Below are 15,332 nucleotides of genomic sequence, written 5' to 3'. Positions count from 1 at the left end.
TCCAAGTCAAGATGCCATGTCTCCTGATTCCTAATTTGCAGCTCTTTTTACCAGACATATCCAATTATGTTCCCAATTGCATGAGCTTTCTGAAACTAGATGTGTGTCAACCAAACTTTGCTTTCTTCTCTAAGTATGATGAAAAATAACATCCATGTGATTGCTGGCCTGTACCTTGGTACAGGCTAACGTAATTCATGTGAATACATATGTGAACCCAGCATAGACAAACTATAGGAAAAAAGGGGGGGAAAAGCATGCACGGGAAAAAAAACTGTTAGTTTAAATTCAGGGAATACAGATATCACCTACATGTGGCTACTTCATGCAATATATGAACTTTCCAATCACGGACTGGAAAAAAAAAATAATGTAGCTATTGAATCCAGAGTTAAAACCTTTTCTGTTACTCACCTTCTCCAGCCAATGCCAGGATAGTTCTTATCCTGGTCTGTCTCCCATCTGAGTTTTTATTTGAACAGGACTGGGAACAGGATGACCACTCTGTCCACTCGCTCACCACACAATCCATTCGGCAGGGAATTTCACAAGCCATCCGTTCAGGAGGAGGAGGTACTGGGCACAGACTCCCTGATACATCTTCTCCTGTAATCATCCAGACCAAGACAGATGCAGATTAATGCATACTCGAGGCCAGTCCAGTAACATTTAGGCTTACTGCTTCTTCTATTACTTCAGTTTAGCTTAGAAGACTTCACCCAGTGTCTAAACCAATAAAGTACAAAAAATGATGGTTTCTTTAGCCATTCATAATATTTATGTCAAGAAAACCTGCCAGGAGAGAATTTGGCATTTAGAAAAGTAGATAGTACAGCAAAACTCCCATTTGTCATCCTTCATAGGGACATAGTTGGCTTCTTCCAAGAACAATTTAGCAACGGGTGGGTGGAGATAGACATGTTATTGACAACCATATGTAACAAGTATATACTTTTCTTCAAAACAGAGGTCACAGTAGTTTATTAGCCTGAAAACCACAATTTATGTAGAGCAATCTAATCTACCTTACCTTATAAAGAATAATTTTATCATTCTAATTTCTTTTGATTACTTTCACCTCTAAATTTGTAACCTTAAGCAAGATTATCACATGATAACTCTTTGTTTTTTGTGTATGTAATGGTAAATAATCTGAAACTAAACAGCAAATGAGCCTGTAGGTGAAATAATATAATGTGTTGACACAAAAGTTGAAAGCTAGTCTTAAGTTCTCCCTAATACATTTACTGTACACCATTTGAATGCTATAATAAATTGCTAAACCAAAAAATAACTATACTAAAAAATATGGCACAAAGACACACCAAATATGAAGAATTCCCAATTTTTCTATTGACCCAGTGCCTTTTTATAAGTACTATTTATATATTTATAAATACTATGTACTCTGATCTTGTACAATATCATATCATTGTACAAGATTTCTCAGAAACTGTAAAATAATGGGGGATGGTTTTTTACAATTAACAGATGTTGAGACTGAAGGGATAATTTCTAAGTTGCTTTTCCATATCTCAAATGATTACAATGACTTCTAAAACACTTTTAGAAGTAGAGAGCAGAATTGTGGTTTCTAGAAGCTGGGAATGGGAAGGGAGGATAGGTAGAGGTTGATTAATGAACACAAAATAATAGCTAGATAGGAAAAATAAGGTCTAGTGGTGTACAGTAGCACTAGGTATCTGTAATGAACAATAATTTATTGTATGCACCCAGACAGCTAGAAGAGAGAAGCTCAAATGTTCTCATCATAAAGAAATTATAAAGTTTTGCAGTGATGGAAATGATAATTACACTGATTTGATCAGAACACATTGCATACCAGTATTGAAATATAACTCTGTACCCCATCAATATGTACAATCAATACATGTCAATTAAAAAAATAAAAACATTTAAAAAATAAATGAACAAAAAACTCTTTTGTTACTAATTTACTATTATTAGAATTCAATATTCCTCCTTTTGGATAGGATAATACTTCAACTCTTACTATTCCCTCCATTCACAGTCTCTTCATAACCCAAGGGCACAAAGAACAGTGACACCATTTACTCCTTGAAATAATAACCTAAAACATGGAATGGCAACTATAGGAGAAAGACAGTTTTGTGTGACTTTACGGCTTTGGAGTTTTCTCATCATGATGTGTCAGACACAAAACATAACTTGCAGAGGGGACTAGGATGCATTGAGCACCTCCTTTGTGCCGGCACTGTGTTTTGCATCTACTGCTCTGGCTTAGCCTATGCTGTTGAGTCCTCCTAAGAAGCTGTGAAAGGCAGGTGTGTTCCACTCATCCACAGATGAGGGGCCAGAGGTTCAGAGAGGAAAGAAAACTTGCTCGTGGTCACACAGGCCTGAGTCAGGAATCAAATCCAAACTCTTTGACACCCAAACTTCTGCTTTTCCCACTAACCATTCTGTGTTTAATTCCAAGGAGATGAATATTCTTTTTCTCAGGAAGTAAATAAGACAAGCCGACAGTTAGTAAGATTGCCTGAAGGAGAAGATAGTGCATGGTTAATATCTGCATTCATATTTGTAAATGAGGCCAGTCTCATTGCCCTTGAGGTACAAATAAAACTTTTCAAGCATATTATGAGAAGTAATAGAGATTCTAGCAGATAATCAAGTTGAAAGACCAGTTCCAATCATTCTCTCTTTTTAGCCTCAATCTATTTTCAGATTGAGTCTACAATGTGTGTACACACGCACACACACACAAACCCTAGTAGGGCTAAGGGGTAGCACTTTCCCAAGTACAAAAGCAGGCAGGCCAAACAAAATGTCCAACCTACATCTAATCAAAATTCAATTTCCCCACTTGTGAATATTATTAGCATACTTTTTACGCAAAACACATAAAAGCAATGTCTTGCAAAGAACATATTCAGGAATAAAATATCCCCATAGGAACCGTATGGAAAAAGTGGGAAAAGTTAAGAAGTACTGGATTAAAAATAGGAAAATTGGTATCATTACTGAAGAACTACTCAGAGTGCTGAAAATGCCAATATATTAAAGTAAATTTCCTAGGAAGAAAATGGGATGCAGTGGTTTTCACTCAAGGGCCATCCTTTTTGAGGAGCATCTCTCTCTCTCTCTCAGAAACAGTATTTTTTGTGAATATGCTTTGAGAAAGCCCTGCCTTCAGGAACTATAAAATTATCAACTACTATTTGATGATAATGTCCAAGGCCTATGATGTGATAAAAACAGGTGAGGTTACTGTTATTTAGCACCCTAGAGCTCATGATTAATGAGTGATGAACTATAAACACATGAAAATAAAACCAAGTCCAAAAGTAAGTATCTAGTTGCAGATGTGTGATTCAAACAGAAGATACTGTAGCAGCTCAGGGAAGAGAAGGATCTCTGGGGAATGGCATGATCCCCTTCACAAAGCAAAGAGAAAGGATGAGAATCGGTGGCAATGAGAGAGGGTACTTCAGGCAATGAAGTATCAGCAAAGGTATAGTGGTAAGAAAATACAAGGTGTTTGGAAGACAGTTAACACTGAAAGTGCCTGAGGAGAAGAGAAAACCTATGTTGGAAGAGTTTTTTGACATCAGGTTCTGTATGACTATACTGACACACACATTCTGTTCTATTTCTGCCTTCCTTAAAATCCCAGTTGCTCTGGTTTCCCATGACGACCCCAATTTAGCATCCTTCCTAGTCATCAGACATTCAGTGAGTGCCCTCAGTATTCCCTTTGGGTGCTTGAATACTTTTTGAAGCCTAAGCTTTCTTACAAACTGATATACCCATTTCCTCAGTGTAGTTAAATGTCAATACTCCCTCCAACATTTTAACAGCTTGTCTATACAAGCTAATTCAGAAATGTGGGTAAACAGACCCACTTTTCTTTACATAAGCCAAACTAACAGTCGTAAGCAGATTCTGCAATTCTTATGTGAGCCATTTTATAAGAACTTGCAAAAGAAAAGCTACACAATGGGATGCTGGCTATAATGTGTCCTACCTAGACACATTTAAGTGTCAAGGTGAAACCTAGCCATCAACACATCCTTTTGAAAATATCACTGAACTTCTTTGAACTTCAGTTATTTTATTTGCAATAATGAAATGATGACATTTGTCTCTCAGGGATATTCTAAGGATTAGGAATCATTTATGCAACATACATATCAAGGCATCTAACATGACAGACTTTCAATATATAAAAACCTTAAAAAATGTTGTTTGCAAAGATGTGTACCACAAAATACTAATGGCTTCCTTCATCTGAAAAATCTAGATATTTATGTCATAGCCATGGAAAGCACTTGTTTTACCATTCACAATGTTTGTGTGCAAATAACTACAAACAGCTTTACAGATTGGTTAACATAAAATATAAAGAATATTTGTAATTATCCAGATTATTTTATTGATATGGTTGGCTAATCTAAACCATTCAAAAGCCAAAAATAAAAGAGTTGGGCCTGACTAACCTCCTCTGCCCATCTACATTGGTATAATTATCTTCCCACTGTACAGAGAGAACACATCTCAAAAGAGGAGCATTTATGTTTCCCTGTTTTAATTTTTTTGGATGGATCAAAGAGACCAACTGAAATCTCAGACAAGCATAGAAAATAAAGCAGCACATGGGATAGAAGCTTAGCCACTAAATGTGATTTTCACAAGTTCTGATAATCTAATGTCATAATAAAATAGAATATATTTAAAAGAGAAATTGAATTCATCTTTCATGAGGATTCTATGACATTGCTCCTAACCCTCACGAAGCCCCCTGAAATCAATATTGACAAAAACTCTGTGTTATCTCCTCATGGAATGGACTGACTTAACCTACTGTGATTCTGGGAATATGAAACATGATGCTGCTTCAACCTGTCACTGAGTATTTTTTAAAAATAATTTAATATGGTGAAATTCACATAACATAAAATTAACCATTTTAAGGTAAACACTTCAACAGCATTTAGTACATTCACACTGGTGTGGAACTGCTACCTCTATCTAGTTACAAAATGTTTTCATTACTCCAAAGTTAAGCCCCGTACCCATTAAGCAGTTTCTTTCTATTACCTCTTCCCCTCAGCCCCTGGAAACTGCCAGTTTATATTCTGTCTCTATGGATTTATCTATTCTGAATATTTCATATAAATTGAATCATACAATTTGTGAACTTTTGTGTCTGGCTTATTCCACTTAGCACAATATTTTGGAGACTTATTCAGATAGTAGCATGTTTCAGTACTTCATTTCATTTTACGACTGGATAACATTCTGGTTGTGTGTGTGTGTGTGTGTGTGTGTGTGTGTGTGTGTGTGTATTCCTCTATTCATTCATCTGTTGATAAACATTTGGGCCATTTCCATGTTTTAGCTACTATGAACAGTGTTGCTATGAACATGCACGTGCACATACTTGTTTGAGTACCTATTTTCAGTTCTTTGGGGTTTATACACATGAGTTTATACACGAGTGGAATTCCAGGATCATAGTCATCACTCAATTTTGTTTGCTTGTGATTCTGGGGACTGTGGCACAGATAGCCAGATGACTAGGTCCTAGCTACAGTTCACTCTGCTATTCTAACACATTCCCATTCCCAGTTAAAATCAAAAGTATTTAGACAAGAGAAAGATTCTTGAACATATATACCCAACGATTCTTCAAAAATATATTTTCCAGTTTATATGTATATACTACTTAAAGATAACATATAAATAGCTCATGCCAGACTCTCTGTGGCTACTGGTCAAGCAGTAATATAAATTCAACATAGATGTAGTTATGAGAGTTTGATCTTTCTATACCAAACTAATATTTAAATCATACTCATACATATGTTATATAGTAAATTCTGTGGCATTCTTTGTTTTGTCATCTTTAAGGACCTAGAATTTAATGTTATGAGCCATTATCTAACTTTTATAACAATAAACAAACAACATAGTATTTAGTTTCTGATCTTACAGTACAAGTGTCCAAAAAGAGAAAAATAAATAAATAAATAAAGATATGGGCAAAATAGAAAGAGAAAAAAGAGAAACACAGATATCCACAAATCTATAGTATGATCTGAAGAACAGACCAGCACTTTGTTATTATACAAACTTCAAATTAACTTACTTACTCTTCCAAAAATAATTCATGCTGCGTACTTTATTGATATTTTCCCTTGTATACTATTATCCCATCTACAGACAATAATGAAACAGTTATCAAAAATACTCTACATGTCTTAAAATTTCATGTCCTACTTAAATCTCAGAAAAGAATGCCAATAAACATTGATTAAATGCATGCCGACAGCAGAGTAAGATGTCAACAGACATTACATAGCAAATTTAGTGGAATTCATATGCATTTAACTCCATTTTTTAAATCTAAATGTTAACTCCTCAGAAGCAAGTAGCTCCTGGCCAATTTTGGCCTGAGACCCTCAAGACCTGAGGAAATGTTTATATTTGAAACCAATAAAATACGGGACAAAAGCTAAGGGCAAAACAGAAGCTATTTGCAACATCTTAATGCTGCCAACAATATAATTAATGTTTCTGTTTGCTAATTTCAGAATTTGAAGCTTACTCATCTATCTAGTTTAGATATATAAAAAGACAAACAACTGTGATGTTAATTATTATAATATTAATGAGAGAGGAGGTACTCAGTTTCCATGGGTTTGGGTTTCAGGACACACCTCTGAATTTCAAGTCATTCCCTGAGGTCTCGGACCTTTCCTCTAGACTCTCCTTTAGAGGAGAATAACTGTTGCTGGTTGGACCTATTTCTGGCACCAACATGGGGAAATTGAGACCTCAGGGGGCTGTCTTATGCAAATCCAGTGGCTGTGCATGCTCAATAGAAAGGGTATATAACCCTAATGGCCAAGAATTCTCAGTAAAGTGGAATTTATATTCATTAGACAGCATGAATATGTATTACATAGCAAGACCATAAAAGTTGAATCCCAGCAGAAGGCAGGGTTGTTGCTCACTTTCCTGGGGCCAATCTGCACTTTGCCAGCTGAGGTGTGTGTGCTTTCTGCTGCACCAAACTTACTTTTGGCAATCAGCTGCTCACTCTCTTGAGCCAGCCTGATCGCTATACTAAACTTTAAGCATGTATTTCTTAGTTTTTTATTAATCCTGATGCAGGCCCTGCTCAGTCTCTGGAGCTAGGCCACACTCTCTCTATGAAATCTGTACCTCTTATTTGTTACATTAAACCTGTTCTCACTTTCTGCTGTGACTCTGCCCTTGAATTCTATCCTGTGGCCAAGTCAAAAACCTGGTAAGAAGATGGGGTGGGTTGAGGCCAGCTATCAAGCCTTCCCAGAACCCTTTTCCTCCAACGTCATTATAATGACAAAAACAACATCAACAACTGCAATAAAATAACAACAGCATCTGACATTTGAGAAAGCTTAGAGTAGGCTAGACTCTAGCCCACCCTGTTACATGTAGTGTTTTATTGAATATTCATATTAACATCATTAGTCTGACACTATAGTTACACCTGAGGCATGAAGAGGTAAAAAAAAACGTGCTCAAAGATTTTTACTTACACAGCTAGTAAGTGTCTGAGCTGGGCCAGGAAATGGATTTATAAGATGTTACAATCTATATTCTTATCCATAATGTGGTTCTGCTTCCTGGTTTGTATCTTTTGTCTTTCTCTTTACATTCTCCTAGCTAATACTAAACCATAAAGAAAGAACTGTACACAAGTCATCATCAGCTCATCAGTAAATTTAGCACAGAAGGGAGCAAGCCCAAAGGAGCAGCCACCTTGATTACCTGGGAATTGCATCATGGAATGAGAGGGATATGGCAATTATTTTCAAAAACAGAAAAAATAAGCAGATGAAAGAGTTCAGAATGGAGAAATGGAAAGGTGAGCTAAAATGCAAGATGAATAGGAAAAGAGTAAAGTGGGGACATTCAGCAAAAACAATACATCGTATGACAAGATAAAGGACACAAACACCAGCAAACAATATTATCATGATGTAAGGATGCTCAAAAAGTGAAAAATAATGAAACTCTAATAGCTGATAAACAGAAAGAGAGAACAGAAGAACAAAAGCTAAAATGAACTTGGGAGGAAATCTCAAGAGAAACACTAAAAAAAAAAAGGTATGAAATAATAACAGCTGGAAAAAAAAAATATTCCTAAGATACACATGTTAACAAAGGCCAGGAGTCAGCTGAAACTGCATTTGTGTGGAGTGTGAGCTGTTTGTTTCAGAAGCCTGTCTAACCAAGCAGCCACACCAAGTTCCTCAGCATACAATACTATAATAGCAGCTAATACGTTGATCACTTAGAATGTACAAAACATAGCAGTTTAAAATTCTACATGTATTGACTCATTTAACCCTCAAAGCATTAATAACAGTAAACATATACATAACATTTAGTAGATGTCAGTTACTGCTCCAAGTGAATTACATTTATCAATGAACTTAAACTTTACAACAGGCCTATGAGGTGGGAACTATCGTGTCCATTTTACAGATGAAGACACTGAGTCTTGGATAAGTTAAATCAGTAATGCAAGGAAAAACACAAGTAAAATGGTGGAGCTTGGATCTGGACCTGGGCAACCTCCCTCCAGAGTCCATATCTTAATCATGATGCTGTATTGATACTTATGTTTTCCATTCTCTTTTTGGATAATTTATGTACCTGGCTACATAGGGCTCAATCTAGTGGAAAGTCAGTTAACTGTAAATACTACCACACCTTTAGTACATGAATACTATACTGTTATTCAAGGTGAAAAGAGATGCAAAAGAGCAGAAATACATTCTGTGATTTAAGAGCAAACTATAATTGCTCAAAAAGAGAGAATTATGTAAAATCTAACACAATACCTTAGTGCTAAAATGTCACATTTCTTTTGATCCAGTTGCATTTTCCAGGGTGGAAGCAACCACTATTTTGTGTGTTTGTAAAAATTTTGAAAATTACTTATTATGACTTAAGTGTGAGAAAAAATTTTTTTCTAAAAATGAGGTCAACTTTCTTACACGCCCCAATTTCAGATTAGTAGTCGGGGTGGATGAGAATGGGGTAAAAAGGTATCCATTTAAAGTAACTTGGCACCACATGATAAAACTAAATCTCAGCATTAACTCAGTCTCAGTTTTTCAGTATTTCTCCCCTCTCTCCTTTCTTCCTTTCTCTTTGGGTGGCAGCAATATGTGAGAGAAATGTGCATGTCTCAGTGATGCATACCGTCCTGTGAATTTTGCTGGTTCCCTAACTGAGCTATTCCCATCCACTTGGGCTTTGAGTATCAAAGTGCCTAGTCTTTGAAGTCCACCTGCCTCCACTGTTAATGTCTAGGGTTCCTGTCACCATTTCCAATTTTCTAGTCCACCTACTTTACATCCACCTAGACCTGACTCCAAGCAAGTTCCAGTTTCCTTGAGCAAACAATGCTTTCATGTCCCACACTGGGGCAGACAGGGATTTCAGGATCACCCCCACATCATAAAATAAGTCCAGGAGACCCAGTTGGGAAGGTGGGTAGCAGCGACCTCAGGCTTAAGCACAGTGCACCATTTTCTCTGTTTTTGCCTTCCCTTTAACCTACCTGAAATTTCCATAGTTTTCATTTCCTCAGTGCAGTATTTTATGCATAGAATGAGAGGGGGAGCCAGGGATCCTCGTCCACCTACTCTTTTCTCAACATCATCCCCAGGTTGCTCCCTTCTGACCCAGGAAACTGGCCATTGGAGAAGACTGGCTTATGCCAACTAACACTCTACATTCTGAGTCCGTTGGTCCTCATTCTTGATATTTGAAGGAAGCTATTTGGAATTACAAAACACTTTTTTTCCCATATGCCTGGATCTTTCACATGAAAGCCTGTTTTTCAGGATTATTGTCTCTGAAATGAGCTTCAATATTTCATTTTGTGGCACCAAAAAGACTCTGTTTGAATTCAAAGTATAATATTCCTAACTTTTCCAGACACAGGGGTGCCTCAGAAATCAACAGAGGGAAGGGATGTCCTGTCCAAGAAGGCACAGAAGAGAAAAGCACACTGATACCTCAAAATATGATCTGATGACATCCACTTTGTGTGGAGACCTTGTTCCTCATGAGGGTTTTACAGGCAGACTATGTATAATTTTTAAAAGATGAATCCAGAATAATAATAATGGAATAAATAAGTGACCTTTGCAATGTAGGAAGTGCTTTTCAAAAGAGAAATCTTGGAGCAAATAAACAGTGCATTACAATGGATAGAATATTTGATGAGAAGTTGTGACATCTGGATGTGAGTTCTGCCTTTGACACCTACCCAAAAGTGACCTTGGAAAATTGTTAAGCTTCATTAGGCCTCAGGGGACTGAACTAAGTGGGGGAAGGGGCAGTACTACTATCTCTGATTATATTATTGGGTCTGATGATGGATCAAAGAGGCTGATGTAAAATAATACTTAGAAAATTGCAAGCCCCCTATATATAATGTGGCTTTTTCTTAATGGTGAAAATGGGGATATAGGACAAATAGAAAAATGATTTGGGTCAAAGATACCATCTCTCTTCTCTGTTCTAATTTTGTCTTAGAAAAGTATAAGAGAAACTGAAATGATTATAAACTCAGAAATAATATTACTCATTTTATCTATCTACATATCCATCCATCCATCCGTCTGTCTAGTTAGTTAGCTATACAGAAAAAGATTTGGACCAGCTTAAATATACCTTTTAAAAGTACTTCAAGTTGTCTAAAAGGTTCTTAAATATTTGGAAATTCAGTACTTTTAAGTTAGACTGGATAAGTCAATAGAGTAAACTGATAACATATCAGTAAAGAATAATCATTTGTCTGTAATTAATATATTTCAGAAATTTAATTTTAATGCCTTACATGGGAAATGTACCATAGTTTATTTAACTACCTCACTATAATTGCACAAGTAAGATGTTTTCAATTTCTCTGTGATAAATAACAGTGCAAAGAATATTCTTGACAATATCGTTACTTTCCTAAAAAAAATTTCTAAAAATGGAAAAACAAAGTCAAGAGATATGAATTTCTTTAAAGTTCTTTCTAGAAAAAAGTTGCCAGTTTGCTTTCATTTCCCATTACTTATCATTACCCATAGCTTTTCAATTTGTATACAATAAAGTTCATTTTGTGCTATATAGTTCTATAGGTTTTGGCAAATGCATTTGTCTTATATCCTCCACCAAAATCATGACACAGAACAATTCTGTCACCACAAAAAAATTCCCTTGTGCTGCTCCTTTGTAGTCACCCTTCCCCGCCAGACCTAACCCTTGGCAACCAATGATCTGTTCTCTGTCCATGTAGTTTTACTTTTTTACCCCAAAATGTCATATAAGTAAAATTAAACAATCTGTATCCTTTTTAATCTTCTTTCACTTAGCAAAGTGCATCTGACGTTCATCCATATTGCTGCATCTGTCAATAATCGTTCTTTTTGTTGCTGAGTACTATTGCATTGTACGGATGTAGTACTTTTTTTTTTTATCCATTCCCCTGCTGAAAGATATTTGTTGTTTCCAGGTTTGGGTAATTATGTACAAAGCTGCTAAACAGATTTTTGTGTGAATATAAGTTTTCATTTATTTTAGGTAAATAATTAAGTGTGGAATTTTTGAGCCATATGGTAAATGTAGATTTTATAAGAAACTGCCAAACTGTTTTCCAAAGTGGCTGTACCATTTTGCCTTCCCATGAATAATGTATGAAGTTCTAGTTGTCCGCACCCTTACCAGCACCTGGCATGACCAGCTTTTTTTTGTTCTTTGTTGAATATTCATTCTCATTTTCCTAATGACTAATGATGTTTAGCATTTTTTCATGTGCTTATTTGCCATCTGTATATCTTCTTTTGAGAAGGGTCTTTTCATTGGCTAATTTTTAAATTGAGATTCTTGTTTTCTTATTGTTGAGGTTTAAAAGTTATTTGTGTATTCTTGATAGAAATTCTTTGTCACACATGGGATTTACAAATGTATTCTCACAGTTTGTGGTTTCTCTTTTCATTTTCTTAATGGTGTCTTCTGCAGAGAAAAAGTTTCAGTTTTGCTAATGTCCAATTTATCAACTTTTTCTTTTATAGATTGTGCTTTGGTGCCATATCCAGTTTGCTTTAAAAAAAAAAAAAATTCAGGAAGGAACAGAAAATACATTGCTTGCCGCAAAAGAAAAAAGAAAAAGAAAAAAAAAAAAAAAAAAGAGGTGAATCTTACATATTAGGACCTAGAACTTTTAAATTTTGAATAAAGTGAATTCTTCAACCACTGTATCCTAGTATATAATGCACAAGTTTTTCAGATATGGTTCTAAAGCACAGTTTTTCCCATGGCAAATATTTACTGATATAACAACTGAGAATTCAGCATTATAACATCCTGACAAACTGAACAATGTAAAAAAATTACCTTCTGGCTAAGATATTTATGTCGTGTCCATATAGTATAATGCACCACGTATAAAGATAGAATTTATCTCATAACATTGCATCAAAAATCTGGCACAATGTCAGCCACACAGTAGGTCTCAATAAATTCTGATTGAAGGAGCAAATGAAAAGTAAAGGGGAAAATGTTTGGCCTATTTAAGGTCTTATGATTTCATACTATTCACCCCTAACTCCTGTTTTTAACCCTAACATTAACTGAGAAGCAGTATAACAAAATGGACCCTAGTTAGACTGCCTGGGTTCAAATCCCACCTCTGCCACTTATCTGCTAATACTTAATTTCTCTGTGCCTTAGTGTCTGTCCTCATCTGTACAATGAAGACTTCTATTCCATAGGACAACTATGATGACAAGACTTATTTCATAGCACTCCTATTCCTCTAGTTTGTTGTAAAATTTCAATCAGGTGATATATGTAAAGCCCTAAGACGGGAGCCTGCCAGAACATTATAGTTAATACAATAGTTTTTATGACGTGATTGTGTTACTAACATACTAAAAGTTACAGACTGTGGCTACCTACTTTCACAATAACAAATTTTTAAGCTCAAGCCTCTGGGAAGCTTGACTTTGAATACATTACAAGAAAGGCAACACAAGCTTGCTTTTTTCTTGAGCTGATAGCTACCTTTCTACCTTTTTTTTTTTTTTTTTTTTTTTTTTTTTGTCTGAATCTCACGCCTGCTACTATAATAACCATAATATTGCCAGTTCTTGTCTTTGGATCTTGCACACTTCAAGATCTATGGAGTATATGCAGAGTTCACCAACATCTAAGAATTGCTGCAGTAGGGAAAAAAATCTACAAAAACCAGAAGATTTTAAAGCAGGCAAATATCCCTGATTGTGTAATTCTCAGAGGATAACCACAGTGGTTCCCTTTAAAAACCGTTGCTGATGTCTTTTCCCACGCCTAATCCCATGGCTATTAAACTGTTTTGATTGAATTTTACAGAACATGGCAGGAGTCTAATGACTAGTTTTCTGCTATACTGAAGAAGTATAATAAAACAACAATCCATATAAATACATTGAAGGTTTGCAGTGGTGAACTAGGGGAGAATAATGCTATATAATTTTCTCATTAAAATGTTACAAACTAATTAAGGCCCTAAAATAATGAATGTATACCACTTTTCTAATTCGTTTCACAAACTTAGCTCAGATACAGGATTACAATACCATACACCAGACAGCATATAAACTAATGCCCAGAATGTTTTTTATCCGTCAGATTTTGAGATCCAAACAGAAAACAGCTTGTAAAAGATTAGTTCAGTCTTTGGGAAAACCAGACAACTGTAAAAAATAAAATCTCCAAATGAATATTAGGCAGATACCAATTAGAAAAGTAGAATGGTGAGAGAATAAACACTGAGAGCACAATCACAATGTTTTTACTCAAGCCAAGTTGATGTCCATGAGAAATTTGCATACATAATAAAAAATGTTTTCACCTAAATTAATGATACGAGGTCCATGAATATACAGATTTCTACCGCAATATTTGCTTACATGGTATATATCTCACTAGTATTTTCTTAAGACTGATAGTGATGACTTTTTGTGATTGAATGAATTCTAAAGAGGAATAAACCCTATTGCTATTTGTCTATCTTCTCCAAACTGATCAACTCATCACAACAACTCAGTGTGGCACCACCATTTTTCTAACCAACCTCAAATAATTATCCACACTTATCCTTAAAAGGAGTTTGAAGTATAAATAAAACGTATGCTGAGATATTTTAAAACACAAGACATAAACTTAAGCAAACATTTCAAAAATGCAAACATCGCTTTATGTCATTGCCAAATTCTCAACACTTCATAACCATAATAGTGACATTTAGTTCAAGCTGTATACTCAGAGTAATAAAAAATGAAGAATACAGACATTTGAAATCTATGTACTACATTTTCTTCTGTATTGAGATAAAAAAGAAATATGTTCTTATTCCATGAAATAAATATTACTTTATTGGATGTCTGCTTTACTTAAGAGGTCAAATCTTTAATTACATCATTAATAATTATGTTGACATTTATTGCTTGCTAGGAATGGTTTCTATAGAAGCAATTTAAGAACATTAGCTATTTCTGATCATTTATCTTATTCTAACTGGCTTACTGGTTAAAGTAATAATTTTTTAATCCTTTTAGGCAGTTAAACTAGCACTCATTAGGTTATTTGCACATAAGCACTTCTTCCTGAGACACAACAAATGGAGGGAAATATCTGCTGAATAAATTTAAGGTTATATAATGTCTTAAATGTCTTAAGTCTTTAACCCATTGTATCTCTTCTTTGGCCAGAGACAATGATGTATCTTATGTATTTCTGAATCCCTAGTGATAGAACAGTACTTCACTCATAGTAAGTACTCAAAAAATGGTAATCAGATTGGAATGAGCATAACTGAGTTGAACAGATGTTTTAGCGCCTAAGATATTTCTGGTATCCATAGGGCTAGCACAAATCAAGGAAATTTTTAAATGCCTGGAAATGTACCAACGTCAGTACATTTGATCAAGGTCCTACTACTATGAATATTGGTAAAAACCATGAGTTTAAAAGCAGACAGATCTGAGTTTAAATTTTAGCCTGCCCTTCTAAATTGTGTGTCTCTGGGTGAGTTATTTCATCTCTAAGTATTAGCTTCCTCATCTAAATATGTGAATAATGATTCCTACAAATACATCACAGGGATTATGTGATAATTAAATGAGGTAAGATTAAACACAGAGTAAGTGTTCGATATGTGTTGGCGATAATGATGATGATGACAATGACGTGTACCAACCTCTATTAATGCCATTATATTTTGCATAGTTCATTGTACATACAATCTA

The 15,332-nt window shown here is 35.2% G+C and overlaps 1 protein-coding gene across 1 annotated transcript in view; it reads right to left on the bottom strand.

The window, feature by feature from the left end:
• The window catches only part of THSD7B (thrombospondin type 1 domain containing 7B), a 691,892-nt gene that overhangs the window by 387,267 nt on the left and 289,293 nt on the right, over positions 1-15,332 (bottom strand). The window contains exon 7 of the mRNA XM_063077053.1: positions 415-606. Within this exon, the coding sequence (XP_062933123.1) occupies positions 415-606 (192 nt within the window). The remainder of the gene's footprint in view (positions 1-414; positions 607-15,332) is intronic.

Source organism: Cynocephalus volans, chromosome 1, assembly GCF_027409185.1.
Source record: "Cynocephalus volans isolate mCynVol1 chromosome 1, mCynVol1.pri, whole genome shotgun sequence".
Classification (NCBI taxonomy): Eukaryota; Metazoa; Chordata; class Mammalia; order Dermoptera; family Cynocephalidae; genus Cynocephalus; species Cynocephalus volans.
This window is presented reverse-complemented; position numbering and strand designations above follow the sequence as displayed.